Source organism: Dichomitus squalens (assembly GCF_000275845.1).
Source record: "Dichomitus squalens LYAD-421 SS1 unplaced genomic scaffold DICSQscaffold_4, whole genome shotgun sequence".
NCBI lineage: Eukaryota > Fungi > Basidiomycota > Agaricomycetes > Polyporales > Polyporaceae > Dichomitus > Dichomitus squalens.
The window spans coordinates 481,698-498,646 of NW_006766886.1; the positions used below are offsets into that span (position 1 = coordinate 481,698).

At 54.4% G+C, this 16,949-nt stretch overlaps 6 protein-coding genes across 6 annotated transcripts; 3 read left to right on the forward strand and 3 right to left on the reverse strand.

Annotated features, from left to right (window-relative positions):
• Nucleotides 1–1,705: 1,705 nt before the first annotated feature.
• On the forward strand, nt 1,706–2,854 carry DICSQDRAFT_159719 (terpenoid synthase; the record flags this gene model as incomplete). Its single annotated transcript, XM_007362340.1, has 3 exons — nt 1,706–2,076; nt 2,162–2,450; nt 2,504–2,854. The coding sequence occupies 3 exons, from the start codon at nt 1,706–1,708 to the stop codon at nt 2,852–2,854; spliced, it is 1,011 nt and encodes a 336-aa protein (XP_007362402.1).
• Nucleotides 2,855–6,237: 3,383 nt separating this feature from the next.
• Nucleotides 6,238–7,668, forward strand: DICSQDRAFT_80177 (terpenoid synthase). The gene is made up of 4 exons (XM_007362341.1): nt 6,238–6,614; nt 6,682–6,970; nt 7,079–7,441; nt 7,498–7,668. Exons 1-3 carry the CDS (start codon nt 6,244–6,246, stop codon nt 7,439–7,441), a joined length of 1,023 nt encoding a protein of 340 aa, XP_007362403.1. The 5' UTR covers nt 6,238–6,243; the 3' UTR covers nt 7,498–7,668.
• Nucleotides 7,669–7,779: 111 nt separating this feature from the next.
• Nucleotides 7,780–9,559, reverse strand: DICSQDRAFT_80181 (homoserine O-acetyltransferase). The gene is made up of 3 exons (XM_007362342.1): nt 9,224–9,559; nt 8,988–9,161; nt 7,780–8,920 (listed from the first exon to the last, which is right to left on the reverse strand). Exons 1-3 carry the CDS (start codon nt 9,406–9,408, stop codon nt 7,915–7,917), a joined length of 1,365 nt encoding a protein of 454 aa, XP_007362404.1. The 5' UTR covers nt 9,409–9,559; the 3' UTR covers nt 7,780–7,914.
• Nucleotides 9,560–9,754: 195 nt separating this feature from the next.
• DICSQDRAFT_144369 (NAD(P)-binding protein) lies at nt 9,755–10,971 on the forward strand (the record flags this gene model as incomplete). The annotated part of the gene is made up of 3 exons (XM_007362343.1): nt 9,755–10,193; nt 10,274–10,476; nt 10,549–10,971. The coding sequence occupies 3 exons, from the start codon at nt 9,755–9,757 to the stop codon at nt 10,969–10,971; spliced, it is 1,065 nt and encodes a 354-aa protein (XP_007362405.1).
• Nucleotides 10,972–11,117: 146 nt separating this feature from the next.
• DICSQDRAFT_29857 (uncharacterized protein) lies at nt 11,118–11,869 on the reverse strand (the record flags this gene model as incomplete). The annotated part of the gene is made up of 3 exons (XM_007362344.2): nt 11,118–11,315; nt 11,444–11,680; nt 11,783–11,869. Coding segments are annotated over 3 exons (522 nt in total), but the record flags the coding sequence as incomplete, so codon positions are not given.
• A 2,431-nt stretch (nt 11,870–14,300) lies between these two features.
• DICSQDRAFT_166775 (metabolite transporter) lies at nt 14,301–16,698 on the reverse strand (the record flags this gene model as incomplete). The annotated part of the gene is made up of 17 exons (XM_007362345.1): nt 14,301–14,506; nt 14,564–14,650; nt 14,710–14,826; nt 14,886–14,922; nt 14,975–15,061; nt 15,120–15,189; nt 15,243–15,299; nt 15,352–15,383; nt 15,443–15,449; nt 15,502–15,784; nt 15,851–15,972; nt 16,027–16,130; nt 16,196–16,332; nt 16,395–16,403; nt 16,468–16,494; nt 16,551–16,576; nt 16,643–16,698. 17 exons carry the CDS (start codon nt 16,696–16,698, stop codon nt 14,301–14,303), a joined length of 1,464 nt encoding a protein of 487 aa, XP_007362407.1.
• Nucleotides 16,699–16,949: the final 251 nt, after the last annotated feature.

The following is a 16,949-nucleotide window of genomic DNA, read 5'->3' on the forward strand; positions in this document are numbered from 1 at the left end:
CGGTTTCTTCCGGTGCGGCATCAAATTGATAACCGACCTGAACTTAGCACGCCCTTCACGACCGGTAACGTTTGAGTGATCTATTGACGGCAGCCCTAAGTTTATGACAGTGGTGAGCGATTCTCGCAATACTCTTTCTGTATTAGGCGAGCTCTACGCTGAACATTGATCGGCAGCCGTAGCTATAAACGACATGCAACATCATCCGGATCCCGCTGTGGCACGAAAGTTCTAACGCAACGTTAACCCTCGAAGCCTGAATATGGCAAATATCAGCACCACAGTGCGCGGCCAGCCAGGAACAAATTATCGTAACGACTTCTCGACAATCTCTCATGCTCTAGGAATACTCTTTGCCAAGAGTGGTGTGGCAGTACATCGGGGCGCGCTAGCAGATGACCCATCATTTGCTAGTCACCCATCGTAATGAGCTGCCCTGGGCATGGCACCGTATTCTACTATCCTGTCACCAGCCGCTCTAGCTAGCTATCTTCTTTTACTCGCGACTCTCGGACTCACACGGACCCCGCATGAGGACTACCGCTCCAATCAGATAGGGACTTTGCTCCGCAAGACAGGGCGCTCCGATTCCATGGAATCGAGTGAAACACAGGTATGCGGCTTTAGCAACCAATCTCAATCTCACTGATGAAACACGCACCAGGTCAGGGGCAGTAGCATTGATAAGCTCTCAGCTCAGACGTACAAGGGCCAATCGCCGCATTCATAGTGGCGCTGTCAGTCTTTTCAGACTTGTTCAGGGTCGAATAAACGCTTTGTGAGCAATCAGTGAAGAGCAGTAGCATCGGTTGTCTTTGGTATCGAGGGTCACGAGAGAGGAGGGGCATAGAATATGTCCAACGGTGAGTGGTCGGCCGTTTCTATCGGTACATTTCAGTGATGTGACCTATTGGACCTAGAATGGGAGCTAGTACCGGAGGATGCGAGTGCAGAACCGCGTCCCAACACAGGATTTGGTCCTCTGTACCGAGATCCTCTTCCCATCACACAACTATAATCGTCTCTTAGGCGGTACGTATCTCAATTGAATCTGCGATACTGTGCATTGATCGGCGCGTTCCTATTTGAAGGTCGCACTGTCACAGTGCCCGCCTCGCTGCGTCTCGTACAGTATTGTCGAAATCCCTGAGAAACCTGTCCCACTGGTTGAAGTGTAACGTGTTCTTAGGTCAACTATAAAAATATATACGAGTTGCCGTAAAGAAACCGGCGCTGTTCCTTGCGACACCCGGTAAGTCGGATCTGAGTCACTTATGACGACCCTTGTACACTGACATATGACCTGACTAGCGTATCTCAGGGCTGTGCAGTCGGCAATACAACCCGAATGAGATCTCCCAGGCATCTGCATCGATGATCCATTCATTTCTGACCAAGCCCTGGCGTAACCGTGCGACGGGAGATGCGCGGCAACGAGTGGCAATCTCAGGACGACAGCAGCCTTGCCGGCGTGAAGCCGATCATACTGCGGTGCGGCTCCATACATGGTGTGTGACTGAAGCCCATGTCGGATTAGGGATGTCTACACTGAATCGTTTGTGCGGGTGAGCGACGTGTCGTCGTCAACTGTCGGGTCCGACACTGCCATTTGTGTCGTTGTGATGAAGGAATATATAAAGTGGAACGCAACCAGCTAGAATACCATTGACAGTGTGTTCTCGACGTTCTACCCCACCACATCGCCATGTCCTCATCGCAATTCACTCTCCCGGACCTCGTTGCAGTCTGTCCCTTCCGAATTTCGACCAGCCCACACTACGAGAAGGCGTCCTCCGAGTCTCGTGCGTGGGTCAATCGGTACCAACTCTTTCGTGGCAAGAAGCTCGCCTACTTCCTGAGTGGCAGCAATGAGCTCCTCGTATCCTACACCTACCCATACGCCGGATACGACCAGTTCCGAACTTGCTGCGACTTCGTCAACCTTCTCTTCGTCGTAGATGAAGTCAGCGACGATCAGGACGCTCGCGGCGCTCGTGCTACCGGGCAGATCTTCCTTAACGCTATGCGCTACCCGGATTGGGACGACGGCTCGGCACTGGCACAAATGACTCGCGAGTACGTCTTTCCTGACATTGATGTGTCGCCTGTCCGCCAAAGACCGATGCTCATCATGATCATTCTACGTCACTCATCAATTCAGATTCAGACAGCGGCTATTGGACTACGCCGGACCAAACTCCTACCGTCGGTTCCTCGTGCATTGTGCTGCGTATGTCAACGCAGTAGCACGGGAGGCCGAGCTCAGGGAGCAGGGCCAGGTCCTCGACCTCGCCGAGTTCGAGATTTTGCGGCGGGAAAACAGCGCTATCCGCCTATGCTTCGGCCTCTTCGAGTTCGCCCTTGGTTGCGACCTTCCCGACTCTGTTTTTCACGACGAGCATTTCGCAACCATGTACTGGGCGGCGGCGGACATGGTGTGCTGGTCAAATGTATGTCGTATTTGATACATGGGTGTCCACTCGAGCTCATCGTGCATTCGCAGGACGTCTACTCGTATAACATGGAACAAGCTCGTGGAATTGGGGGAAACAACATCGTTTCAGTCCTCATGCAAGAGCGTAACATCGACCTTCAAGCGGCGTCCGATCTCATCGGCCAGCATTTCGAGACGCTCATGAATCGATTTGTTGAGTCCAAAGCCCGGCTCCCGTCTTTCGGGAGCGCCGCATTGGATGATGCGGTCTCCAAGTACATCAGCGCGATGGAGCACTGGGTCATTGGCAACCTCGAATGGAGCTTCAAGACGAATCGGTACTTCGGCGAGGAACATGTGCGGGTAAAGGACACCCTCGTGGTCGTCCTGCGTCGGCGCGAATCTGATGAAGAAGCATGACAACAAGGTGTGATTTGAGCGGATATTTGTCTCCGGTAGCGGGCTGACGAACGATACCGACAGGCAAGGACTCTATTTAAGTGGGTATCAATAAGCCTCCCCACGTGTTTTTGCAGCATAGACAGTATAGAGTGCAGATTTCACTGGATCTCGGATCCTCTGCATTCATGATGTATGAGTTTATTGTATTTCCTAGCCATAATGTCTTCAATACATTTCTTGCATAATTGGTCACATCAGGGACTTTCCAGGCTTGAACCACCGAGTGTCCCGGAGATCTAATGACAATCTGCGACCGCAGCCCCAGGCACTGTAGCCCTGCATTGTGCTTGTGCATAGGGCATGGGAACGACCAATGCCTGCTGTCAAGTTCGGAGATTCAGGGAGCTTTTGCCCTCACGATCGTACCAGACGACTCAGCCGCTCGACCCAGTTAGCTACGGCCGCGTCGTCTTATGCATTCCTGAGCGCTGACTGGTACGCGCTCGCAGAGACAGGCTCCGAGATTGGATCTAATGATATTGTGACGCTTACCGCGGGCCTTTACTAGAATCGTTGGTTATCCTTGCAACTCAGCGATAGTTTCGGAGACGCCGCCGTGCAGGTCCTCGGACTCCGTGAAGCTGATGATGCCTAGGTGTACGAGGTCCCTCGAACACAAATCACCAGCGATTCTGAGAGCGCTCCGCTGAAACCTGACTATCGCTCAGCGGCGAGTTACAGTCGACCGACAGCCACCAACGGCGTCCATTGCCAATCTTTGCCTCCGAAGGGTATGCGGAGCTCCCATGCTGAGTGTCTCAACAGTTTCTGATCTGCGTACCAAGTAGACAATATTGTACGATCCGAGTCGGGTTGTAGCCGTTTGTAGCGGATCCTAGATGATTGCAATGGTGCGGCAAAGTCATGGCAGCGAAATGCCCCCACGCCGCATGCCCTGAGGGATGAAGGCTTGGGGTCCAATTCGACCCAAAACTATGTGACTAAGAAAGCGATCCATAAGGTGAGTCGCTGTAGTCACAGGCGCTTCAGTATCAATAACATCATTTAGCCCGAAGAAGACCTTGCAATCATCACGAAATACACTTGCAGCCCTCTATGACTAATCGGCCACATCATCAGATCGGATGTAGCTGGAGCCTATGAGGCAGAGGTTTCCTGCGGCGACGCGTGAACTGCAGCCGTGGTTTTTCTTCGCCAACGGGATCCTTCAATGTCTGGGAGGTAACAGTGTAGGTGTCAGATTATTTCTAAACTTTTTACGCCTGTAGATAACACCTTCCTGCCCAGACCGTCCCCCACTATGTCGGATGATCTCCCGAGACACTGTGAGGGCAGTGATGACATAATCGGAGAGCAATGGCGAGCGAACCTGTTGATTGGGTCCGCGGTGAGAGTCACCCGCGGACATAAACGCAGATACAATGAGCGATCATAGGAATGGTACGTACTTCCTGTCGGTGCCGCACTCTGCCAGTGTGGTCAAAGTAATGCTCGATGAAACCATGCTCGTCCTTTGCCGACTCAATGTGCAGCCAACCTGTGCCTCGGCAGACTACTGAGGATGTCTGATTTTCACAAAAGCAAGTCTGAGCCATTATATTTCCTGCGTAGCACATGGGCGGGGAGGGGGATTCAGCTGCAAAGGGTTACATGGGCGGCGTCGCGGAAAACCTAGTGACCCGATAATACTACTTAGGGTTAGGGGTGAACATGAATGTGCCGGCACGTTCCGGAGATTCATGATTGCAGTCGACCATTAACTCTCTTTCCATTACTCCGACTCGGCCCCTACTACTGCTGCTTTCTAGGTGACTTCAGGCACGGTATGGAACTACGTCAGTCCCGAGGAGCCCTTCTTATACCATCTCCCGCTGTAGTCGCACCAGGCAATCTGGGACTGGTTTGCGCTCGTGATCCTGATGTTCTCTCAATGATAAACAGCGCGATGCTTAAACTAGACTCAACGTGATACAATATATTAGCATCGCCATTGCCGTGGAGTTCAATTCCGACACATCTGCTAATGGCAATCTCATAATCCTGCTAACGAAGGAATGAGTGCGAAACCGCACGCATTTCGGCGTTCATACCAACCCTCGTACGCCAGTGTCATCTTTCGCGTGCACAGGGTACCTGACGTGTACCTGGCAGAACGGCACATAATGGAATGTGTGAGGGTACCTGAGATCATGAAGAAATCGCATCTCAGCCCCCGAAGTCCTCCAGATTCCGTTTGGAATCTAACGATCTATCTGAACTATGTGGTGCGTGTCTTCCCTGCAAGCAACTCCAGTGTAACGAAGGGTGCTGTGATGGCTATATGACGAGGTAGGCTCTTCGAGTACTTACCGTAACGTTTTGTTCCGATTCTGGCTCGGCGATGGACGCATGTGTTCTGATAGCCTGTTGTTAGGCAAGCTCGTTCAATCGGTGTCGTACTTGGAGGCTTGCAATTGTAGTCCGTTGCATTTCGTGCTGAACCTTAAGAATACGCTTTGGGCAACGAGCGATGTGCTGACAGCCTCTGCTAGTCAACAAGCTCTCTAGCCACCCATAACGATGAAGCCGAAGTGTCATATATTGAAAAGACGCAATCCCGAGACCATCGGGAATGCACTGCTTTCGCGCGGTTGGTTGCGCGCTCCTGTGGCACTCACTGGTGCATTGTCTGTGTACAGCGCAGCCCGCATGCTGTAGAGGTGCTATTCCCACTCTGTTGTTTCTTTCCCAGGTCAATTCAACGGAGGTCAGAGACCAACCGACGGAAGTTGTTTCGCATAGGACGTAATCTGTTCAGGTAGGCCTCGGGCAAGCATGCACGGTCTAACGGGCCGGATTTCCGCGCGTCTTGCAGAGCCTCCACGAATATTGACCTCCGTGTTCGCGGCGGCTGTCTCGACACCTCGTACCAGAGCGAACCGGCATATGCACTGATCTACCGGAACCTCTCTCCCGCCCCGGTCATCTTCCGGACTCAATCGGCGCTGGCGATCAAACCATTTCGGAAGCCTCAAACTGTCGCCCGACGAACCTCAAGCATTCGTCTGGAGCTGACGCGAAGCATGCAGTCATGGTCACCCAGACTCGCGCCATGGCACTGCTGGCGTTGTTTAACGAACGCCTTTCGTCGGAACGCCTGACGGAGAGCATGGTGTCTAAGCCGCGCAAGTCCAAGTGCCCAGCGAGCCGGAGATGCAGGAGATCCCGTGTAGGTCAGCGTCAAACCCGAAATTGTGGACGTTCATACCGACGATGCAAATAAAAGGGCATGGTTGGGACGACTGGACAACAGCACACACCCCTCCCAGTTTCTTCACTTCCTCCTGTGACATACTGCCTCTCATTGCCTTCTTACTTGCACACACACTCTCAGCCTTGCAGTAGCCATGTCCAGCTCCTCTTTCGTTCTCCCCGATCTTCACGCTGTGACCCCTTTCAAGGGGTCTTTCAACCCCAACTACCCCGAAGCCGCAGCCGAATCCTCCGAATGGATCAATAGCTACCGGATCCTCTCCGACAAAAAGCGTGCCTTCTTCCTTCAAGGAGGTAGTGAACTTCTCTGCGCGCACGCTTACCCCTACGCCGACTACGAACAATTCCGGACGACCTGCGATTTCGTGAACTTATTGTTTACGGTGGACGAGATCAGCGATGATCAGGACGGAAAGGGGGCACACGAGACCGGTCTCACCTTCTACAACTCGATGCGGGATCTTAGCTACGATGATGGCACCACCCTTTGCAAAATGACAAAAGAGTATGTGATTCCTTGGTCTATACTTGCGACATCTCCTGAGCCGAATCCTGTACTCCCGATTCCACAGGTTCACCGCACGTCTTCTGAAGCATTGTGGTCCTTTGACCTACCGACGCTTCGTGAAGCACTGCAAGGATTACATTGAGGCCGTAGCTTACGAGGCCGACTTGCGCATGAAGGGGACGGTACTCGACCTCGATTCCTACATCACACTCCGTCGCGAGAACAGCGCCGTTCGCTTCTGCTTCGGGCTCGCCGGCTATGCGCTCGGCATTGACCTTCCAGACGAGGTGGTCGAGCATCCCGCTTTCATGGCCATGCATCTTGCCACCGTAGACATGGTCTGCTGGTCTAATGTAAGTCCAAGAATCGCGTCGACGCGCACCCGCGATACAGTTCGCTGACAGCTGCGCTTGTCCGTTATCTCCGTTTGATTGGTGAAATGGCCTGGCTGTCTTCCACAGGACCTGTACTCGTACAACATGGAACAAGCGATGGGCCACACCACCAACAACGTGATGACAGTCCTCATGCGCCACAAGGGTCTCGATCTGCAGGGGGCTAGCGACTACGTCGGAGTGCACTTCAAGGGCCTCATCGACGCCTTCCTCGAGGCCAAGCGCAGCCTGCCCAGCTGGGGTCCCAAGATTGACCGCGAGGTTGCGCAGTACACCATGGCCATGGAGACCTGGGTCATCGGCAACCTCAACTGGTCGTTCGAGACCCAGCGCTACTTCGGCCATGCTCGCCAGCAAATCAAGCAGACGCGTGTTGTGCATCTTTACCCGCGCCGCGTTGAGGAGGAGGCGTCTGATGACGAAGATTAGGTTCGTCTCAATCTCAGTGCTCGCGCGGTATATTGACGTGCTGACTCCGCCGACAGGCACATGGTATCTAACACTGCCGCCAATGAACGGTCCGCGAGCTTGCTCTATGTATGAACCTTTCCAGAGTTTTGTGTTATCTATCCATTGTCTATTGTCACTGTCCAGAGCATCTGATAGTCGCTGATCCCTAAATGTTGTATCGTAGTCTTCCGCACCTAAAATGTTCCTTACTGTTACTGCGACTAATGTACTTATACTGCAATGCATTTTACCATCATGCTTGGTTCTGTTATATATCGAAACACAAGTCCGATCATGGGCAGTCGCCCCTGCAAGTGAATATGTGGCTGGGTTGAACAACCAACACACTCGGTGTATTTCAACAACGCATAGCAAAGTACAGTTGGATGTAGAGCTACAATTAATGTATAGTCCACGACTCGACGATCAGCCGAGATTCCTCCATCCCTCCCTTACCATCTCGTAATATCTACCTCGGCTTCACCAAATAAGCTCGTCTTTTTGATGGAGAAGTCCTGTACGGCGCTTCCAGACACATCCTCGCCGTCTTTGTAATACTCGGGGAACTCGACCCTAAGGTATCCCAGAATGTGTTTGTTTATGAGCTCGAACTCGAGCAGAAAGCCGTCGTGCCCTTCCGGCGAGGGTATCATGACCAGCTGCGCCTCAGGGATGCCCTCTGCGATTTCGTGCTGCTCAGCAGGCTGAAACAGCCCGTCGGATTGAATGCCGATGACGAGCGCACGGGGCGGCTCAGTCCCAAGGACACGGAAGAGGGCTGTGTTCTCGTCTTCGTCAGGGCTTAGCAGCCTTCCGCGAGCGATGTCGTGTGTGTCGAGCTTGCGAGTGATATGTATGTAGCAGTTGGCGTCGAATCTGGACGTGAACTTGTCTCCTTGGTATCGCAGGTACGACTGGGCAGAGAAGATAGGGGGACGAGGAGGCGAGCCCTCTCCGACCTTGGTCGAACGCGAGTGCGCAGCAGAGACGGCAGCTGGGGTCTGCGGGCGCGATTGGGAGCTGCGCAGCCCATCGTTGTGGGCCGCAAGGGTGTAGTCCGCAGAGGGGAGCGCGGGAGACTGGGGAGGTGTGAGGACGCCATTGTCCGAGGTCACGGCGGCTTTCTGCGGTTTGCGGCCAAAACGGCGTTCGAAGGAATCTCGCGAACGGTACGTCAACAGCGCCGCCATACGCGCCGCCGCCAGCCCGGAGGCAGGTTGCGCGTCGTAGTATCCATCTTGATAGGACGGGTCGCTGTAGATGCTCTGACGCTGAGCCTCTCCCCAGCTGATGCACCAGGCGGAGTGACGGGCAGAAGTCGCGATCGGGATGATTCGCTTCACGTAACCTGGCGGAGAACACAAGGGCCATTCCAACACGGCCATGCCACCCATGGAACCACCAATCACGACGGCAACGGAGCTGACGCCCAAGTGGTCTAAGACAAGTTTGTGGATCCTGTGGAAATTGCACAAGTTTCGTCAGACGACGGTCACCTTCGGATCCGTGATCTACCTAGACATACCGGACGTCGTCACGGATGGTCGTGAGAGGAAACTCCGGGCCATAGGGCTTGCCCGTCTCTGGGTTCAGCGTCACCGGCGAAGCCGACCCGTAAGGCGAGCCTAGGACGTTGCCACAAAAGATGAAAAAACGGCTAGCGTCAAACGCCTTGCCATGACCCATCAGAGGCCCCCACCTGAACAATAGTTATGGGCGCATAAGTATCGATCGGGGATACAGCAAGACAGACCGACGTACCAGTCATCGACATCGGCGCTTCCGGTAAAAGCGTGACAGATTATCATGACGTTGTCCTTGGTCTCATTCAGCTGGCCCCATGTCTTGTAAGCGACAGGAACGTCCTTTAGGACGCTCCCGGACTCTAGAGTAAAAGAAGGCACATGATAGATGTTCTGTTCCAGCAGCTGAGTGTAAATAGACATGAGGGTAGGTGGGTGAGAGAGGAATGGGTCAGCTCGGACGACTAGCCAAAGCCTCCTCTGACTGGGCCCTCCTTACTGCGCGTTTATACAAAACGGTAGTACCTCAGAGCGGGTTCGTCTGGGAACGGATGGTAGGAACCTCGAAATTGACTCGGGAAGGTTGGTTGGAGCTCAGACCAAAGTCCGATCGCACACACGTACTCACCGAGCGCTACGTCCCTCCCCGAATCAGAAGTAGCAACTTTGTACCGTGCGCAGTGCGATACGTGTACTACACCGGCAACTATTCTCCCTGTGGCACTGGCGCGGCCCTGTGCACCGGAGAGCTCGAGCGACTCGGGTCAAGATGTCCTCGTCTACGTATATCAAGAGCATCATCTGCACGCTGTCCGGAGTGGTTGACTCGACGGAGAATGCTGTCGACCGCCACCCTATTGTTATCAGCCTAGCTGTTCTTTATGTCGCTCACCGTTTGTGGCGGCAGCGACGGCGTCGCTCGCGAACGCTGCCCCGGTCCCAAGAGCGCGTTTTGGTCGTTGGGGCCTCTAGTGGAATAGGACGCTCTATCGCACACGAATATGCTACCGCGGGTGCTCGGGTGTGCATCGTGGGTCGCCGGGACCACCAACTCAATGCCGTTGCGGAGGAATGCGCCAACCTCCTCCCGGGGGAAGCCGCTGACGGAGCTGGTGGCAAGCGTGGAAGCAGCGGAGACGTCTTACCCGTCGTGGCCGACTTCACCAACGCGGACGACATGGTAGCGCTCCGGGAGAAGCTGGAAGAGAGTGAGTCCCACGGTGCGATTCCTGGAAGGTTCAGAGTTGTGGCTCATGACAGTTCGAAATGTTGTTCTTGGCTTGTTCAGGGTGGGGCGGTCTTGATACTCTGGTGGTATGCGCAGGCGTTTCGGCGCTGCGACCTCTCCTCGAGGTCGCCGGCTTGGACAGGCATGACGGGAAATTCTCGCCGCCTCAAGTCAGTGTGGCAGGAGTTCAACGCACTGTTGAAGTGGCCTGCGCTGCGATGCACGGCAACTACATCGGTCCCCTCGTGTGTGCTGTGACCTTTGTGAGTTCATCGGCGTACGTCCGCGCAAGATTACGTCTAATCAACTGTTCCGCTGGTCGGATGCGCCTTCAGATACCCCTTCTGTCGTTGACTTCGACGGCCCCATCGGTCCTGCTCATGTCCTCCTTGGCTGCCGTAGTGCCTGCTCCGACACGCAGCCTGTATACTTCCACCAAGGCATCGTCGCTCCTGCTCTACCAGTCGCTTGCCATCGAGCATCCATCGATCAAGTTCACGTTCATTCTCCCGAGCACTGTGGAGGGAGATTTTCGAGCGTCCGCTGTGGACGGCGGCACAGTTCGCGAAGCAGATCCAAACAAAAACGGCCTCAAGCGGACCACGGTCGCTCGAAGAAGCATACTGGCGGTGGACAGGGGTGAGAAGCTCGTCTTCATGCCGCCGGTAACCGGACGCTTTGCCCACCTCTGTTACTGGGTTTTCCCCTCTTTTATTGAAGTTTTGGCCGCAAGAAAATATAATTTCACTGCGGTTTGATGAGACCATGTACAGCGGCTCCTGTACATCTACATGTTATGACTTTATCGAGTAGACTATTTCCTACGGGTCTGCAACCACCGAACAGTTTCTACGCATCTTCGGCCACCAAACCCGGGCTAGAAGAGGGTTTAGACCTAATCAGATCATATGACCCTCCGCTCGCAACGCGTCTCATTATGCACGCCTTCACAATTCAGGTCACAGTAAGGCATGGCGCAGCGCTTGCACTTGTACTTTCCCCAATAGCCGCAGACGGAACACAATAGCCGCTGCGGCTCCCGAGGAGGGGGGGCCGCAGCCCTAAGGTACGTCGGGACTCCTGGGGGCATGTGCTCAATACCCTGAATCAAGCGCGCCGAGAGCGCAGAAGACATGCGGCAAGATCAGCACAATTTTACTCTCGAAGCTCCTGACAAGGCGCACTGACATAGGCGCATGACAGGGTCCACGGACGAGAAAGGCGACTCACAGATTCCTCGAGCAGGACATTGAAGCTTTTCTTGTAGAGAATGGCGGTGCGGACGTTCATCGTGGCCTTCTTGGGCCTCTTGGTGCCAACTTGTTCCCACTGCCGCTTGTCCGATATTGTCGTCTGGCGCGCTCGGCCTTTTGTCGTCCGCCCGCCGGGCGCAACGCCTTCGTCGTCGTCCTCAGCCTCGCCGCTTGTTGCCACACCAGCACCGGCCGGCTCGGAGTAATTGGAGCGCTGCACACGTGAGGAGCGCACCGTCGTCAGTAACAACCAGCGTTATCATGAGCGAGGACCCTGCGGCGCGAATGTATGTAAGATCAAGGCGCCATCGCGCACCTCGAGCTCCTCAAGATGTCTTTTCGTGCGTTTCGCGATGACTTCGCGATCGAGCGGGCTGTTCGGGTTTTGCACCTGCCGAGTAGCTGTACGACAGACGCAGGATGAAATCAGGCCGTCCAGGTACACAGCCCAAGATCTTACGTTGTCGTCTGGCTGGTGGCATGAGACCCTTGAGATGTACGAGCGCTGAGAATGAAGATTGAGTGAGGGCCTTGTTGAGCGGTAAGTGGAGGATGGCTGAGATGCAGCGTCCATCTATGTTCCACGTCATATGCCGAGTCGGAAGAACCTCAATTCGGTAATGGCGTTATTCAACTTCGGGCGCCTGAAGTCATTGATGCCTCGAAGGCGCGCTGAGTTGCTCCGAATAACTCAAGGTCACCTGTCAGAACTCCTGCGGCATATTCTTAGCACAAAGGTTGCATGCATATGTAGTACAACGCCATGGAATCGGGTCTCCGAGCGCCAGGCCCATGCATCTGGCGTTGGCTGTTCGATCAGCTTGGAACGTGGACGTCGTGGGCGTCTTGGAGTTTCCAAGCTAGTCAGACAGTTCGCTTCCGATAGCTTCATTGACGAGAAATGAGAGGTGTCTATGAGTTGATCTCGAATTTCGATTCAGAGGCGCCTGTTCTCCCAGAGGTGGACTACGCTTCCAGGTTCCTAACTCCGTGCGCAACCCACCGGGAGAATTCGTCATCAAACGGCTACCCATTCACAGATGCCAGGCAACATGAGCTTCACTGTGAATTGAAGAACGCAGATGCGTCTCCGCCACACGAGGTGGCACTGAAACATCATCCTAGCTTTTCCAGTGCCCGATGAAGCCCCATCTGTTTCCGTCAACAGAGGCGCAGATATCGTATTCACGAAATTCGGGGAGATCCCTTTGAGTGTTGCACCATATTCATTCCGGAAGATGTAAGGTCATCGCTCTGCTTTCCAGCGCCAGGTCCAGGCACGAAGCCGCCGGCTCCGAAAACCTTAGACGCAGTGAGGAGAACATCTGTTGCGCTCCGGAGCTACGACACTACTACGGGCGGTCGAACGTAGACTGTGCACGAGTGAGTCCAGAGCGCAAGCCCTGGTGGCGTTTGCTCTCAAACGCTACGGAGGATGATCCGCTACTCACCGCCCCATTCTGGGCGGGCGGTGCATGACGAGGCGGCTCCCTCGCCCATTGCCCGAACCCATCGGACTTTGGAGCCGCTCACGATACGTCCGGCCACATATTCTATGTGCGCAGCCCTATGTAGTATGCAGGGTCTCAATTGAACAGCTGGGCGAGGGCAATCTCAGACACCTTTACGGCAAACACACTAAGCCATCTGATAAGTCGGTGAAACGGGCTAAAAAACTGAGTTGCTATCCCCACTCTAACGGCCCACCGCTTCCCGCATACGCCGTGATTCGCTGGCGTCTCGCTATGCATACCACCGGCGAAAGCAAGGCCCTGGTAGCAACGCAGTGCACTCGAAACGGACGCGCTCAGAGTTGAAGATGACGTTCAACGTACTTCACCTGCCGGAGACCCACCTCCGACAAGCCGCCCGAGCTCGTATGACGGCTTTCGACGGACATGCGTCGACGGACATGTACGTTACCAATGACCGGGACAACACCTGCCATGACGGCAGCCACGCATGCCATCTTCTTGCCATGGGGCAACGCTGCGCGTGTGGAGATCCGTATCCAACGCGCTTCAAGGGAGGAGCACGTTGTACTTCAACCGCTGCCGCGCACACTCCCGGATCCAAAGCGAATTCGACAGGCCGTGCTTCCATGGCATCCAATCCGCCTGTCCTCGCCACCAAGCTCATGGCACACGCAGACGTCAGCACGACCTACCGGCCCTTTCAGTGCCTGATGTGCTTTGGCGCCAAGTCATCTTCGTGGTATGTAGTCGGCCGGTCCAGGTGTTTGCTAAGTGGGGTGCCGTCCCTTGCGAGACGACCGCGGGTGCGGCTCCCTCAAATATCCGATGTCCCAATTGTAGAAGTCGCTACCCACTTCGTCTCCACCCAAATCATCAGCCCATCTTTGGTCTCTCAGCATTCGGCACTCACCTGCTCGTCGTTCTCCAGCACAGTGCCCGCTCCCGCCTCTTCCCAAGAAGGTTGCACCGCAAAACCAGCGGTACGACTGACAAGAAACACAATCAATAGCGACAAAACACATGCACTCGAGCGAACGCCAACGTCCGAGAAATCAGACACGATACCCAACGTAGCGTAGTCGTTATTGTGTCACACAGCATCGTAGCAGAGCACAGGATACAACAGCACTAGAACCAGGGGAGGTATGTGAGAGGTATGTATACGAGTAATTAGACGCGACGTATGGGGCGGCGAGGTTTGCAGGAGGGGAGGCTCATGCGGAAACACCATGAGGTCGTGGTTCACGAGCGAATCGGGAGGACAAGCAAGCCGTCGTTAGAGGTCGTGTCGTAAGGCCTGACGAAGCCAATATGTCATAGGCAGCAGAAGATGTACGGGGCGGGACGCTCGAGGAGGGCCTATGCGGAAGGAATCCCGTCCTTCTTCTCATCGTATTCAGACGACGACGACGTGTCGTTCGTAACATCGGCGAGCCCCATCTGGGAGGTGTCGTAGCCGTGCTGCTCGAGGTACTCGCGGAACTTGCGGTCCTCCTCAGCCATGCCGTCGTGCGAGAGGGGACGTATGAAGAAGAACGTGATGATTGCGCTGACGATGGCAAGAGCTGCAAGACAGCCAGTCAGTCGATAGGACTCCGTCAAAGGGTACGCAATAGACTTACCGCTGCCCACCCAGAAGGGGCCGGTCTGGCCAATGTTCGGGTCGTTGGGGTGCATCTTTCCGAAGTCGCTGACGATTCGCTTCCAAGCTATGGCCCAGTGATACTCAGCTTCATCTCAGCATCCGCATGAATCCAATCGTGCTTACCCCAGGTACCACCAAAGGCGCCGACCTTGCCAACGGCAGCCGCGATGCCGTAGAACTGACCACGGACGGCGGTAGGTCCGGACTTCGCAGCGAGCATACCAAGGCAGTTACCTGGACCTGTGGATTTTGTAGTGTCAGTCAAATGGACTACGTGGACATAAAAGGCTTGAACTGACCGAGTTCACCGAAGCTCAAGAAGATACCGTACACGACCTGGGAAGACTGTCAGAATCACGTAGTACCGGCTTTGTCCGAAGCCACATACAGCAAATGCAGCGATGTGTTTGGTCAACTGGGTGTAGAGACCGCTCATGATGAAACCGATGACAGCTTGGCCAAGCAGACCGAGAATCTAGCAACTTTTTGTGAGTCCCACCATATCAGGCATATGATAAGTACTAGAAACGCACCATCGTGTGCTTGGGGCCGAGATAGTCAACAACAAAGGCTCCGATAAGGGTTCCGGGCATGTAGAACAAGCTACGGATAAAATATGAACTGATGCGAAGGTTCAAAATGCGTGTTGCACTCACTTGATGACAACAGACCATCCGAAGACGACGGTCAAAGACGAGCTTCCACCAGTGATACTACGTAATAGTCAGTATTTTGACTATATGCGCATTGAAAGAAACCGCGTACGTGTTCGTCACAGTAGAGGAGTACAGACCGAACTATAGATCGAAAATTGAGTAGGCAGTTACTTACTCGAACCTCATTCAAAGTTACTTACGGGGTACCTGATGGCCGAGATAGGTTAGATAAATGCTATCGACGATGGCTAGCACTTACACGATGAAGTCATAGATGAACCAAGTCATCGAGATGGCCACAAGTCGCACCCAGTAACGGCGCAAGATCAACAAGTACGGAACTTTGGCGCGAGCCATGGAGTCCTTCTTGTACCGTGTCGGCTCGTCCATGCGAAGACGCCAGAGGAACACTAAGAGAGCAGGGATAAAACCCAAGCCCACCGAGAGACGCCAGACAGCCCGGAGGTGGTGCTCGCCAAAAATCCAAAAGAGGACGAGGGGAACGAAGGAGGACACCACGAACCCAAAGTCAATCATGGAGTCTGGTGGCCATATGCGTCAGCCACGGCCCCCAAACTTACGACATGCCAGAACGTGATCATACGCACTCGTCGCAAGAGCAAACCACCGGTGCTGCGCATTTTTGTTGATGCCAGGCTCTTCCGACTGCTCGGAGGCGGCGACGGAACCGCAGGGGTACTCCGCACCGATACCGATACCAAGGAGGAAACTGTTCAGACATATATTAGAGAGAACAAGCGTGTCACGCTTGTAGTATACTCACCGACATGCACTCAGCATGGCCACAAGGCCGCCAACGCTGTGGTGCGCACCCGAAGATGCCGCTGACAGCAGTGAGAAGAACGCAACGATGGCAGTAGCGAGCATCTGCGCATGACGTCGTCCGGCGTTCAACTACGGTCTTGCACCAACGACGGAACGGAACTACGCACCATTCCGAACTTGCGGCCCAACTTGTCTGACAGATAGCCGAAAGTGAGCATACCGACGACGGTACCTGCGAAGGCCAGACTGGACAGCGTCGTGCTGTAGTCGGCGCTGATTTTGTCCCCATAAATGCGGACCAGAACTGTTGAGACGGAGGATCTGAGTCCTGCAGACTGATACAGAAGCAGAGGGGGCGTAACGCACGAGTATTTACTACAAGCGGTAAGATGCCAAGTTAGCTCGCGGTCCCCAGAAAAAGCTTGACAAACAAACGCACCGCTTCCGATGATGTTATTGGCATAACCTAGCCCATGCGCTCAGGATAACACTCCGAAAGCCTCCAACGCGCCTGCGACTCACCATCAGAGAAAAGAGCAGTTCCGCAGCTATGTATGTCCCGCCAACGCGTTAGCATGCAAGGCATAGATGATAACGTCGGGATCCATACGTACGCGAAGATAAGGGAGACCTGGGAGAGACTGGGCTTCTTGTACTCTGGGTTGGACATCGTGGCCTAGTCTACGCTCAGACGGCGCCAAGGGTGCGTCAAGAGTAGGAGAGCAAGACGAGGGGGCAAAAGCACGAGCATGTGGCTACGGTGGGGGGTATATAAGTGGTCGTGCGAAGCCTGTGAGAGCAGCATGACATTCCCCGGACAGATATCTCAACACTTTGATCCTGATCTTCTGGAGCCCATGCTCCGCTGCCCTGAGCGCAACATACCTAATCGGGAAGTTCTGCGCACGTTGGTGACCTTCA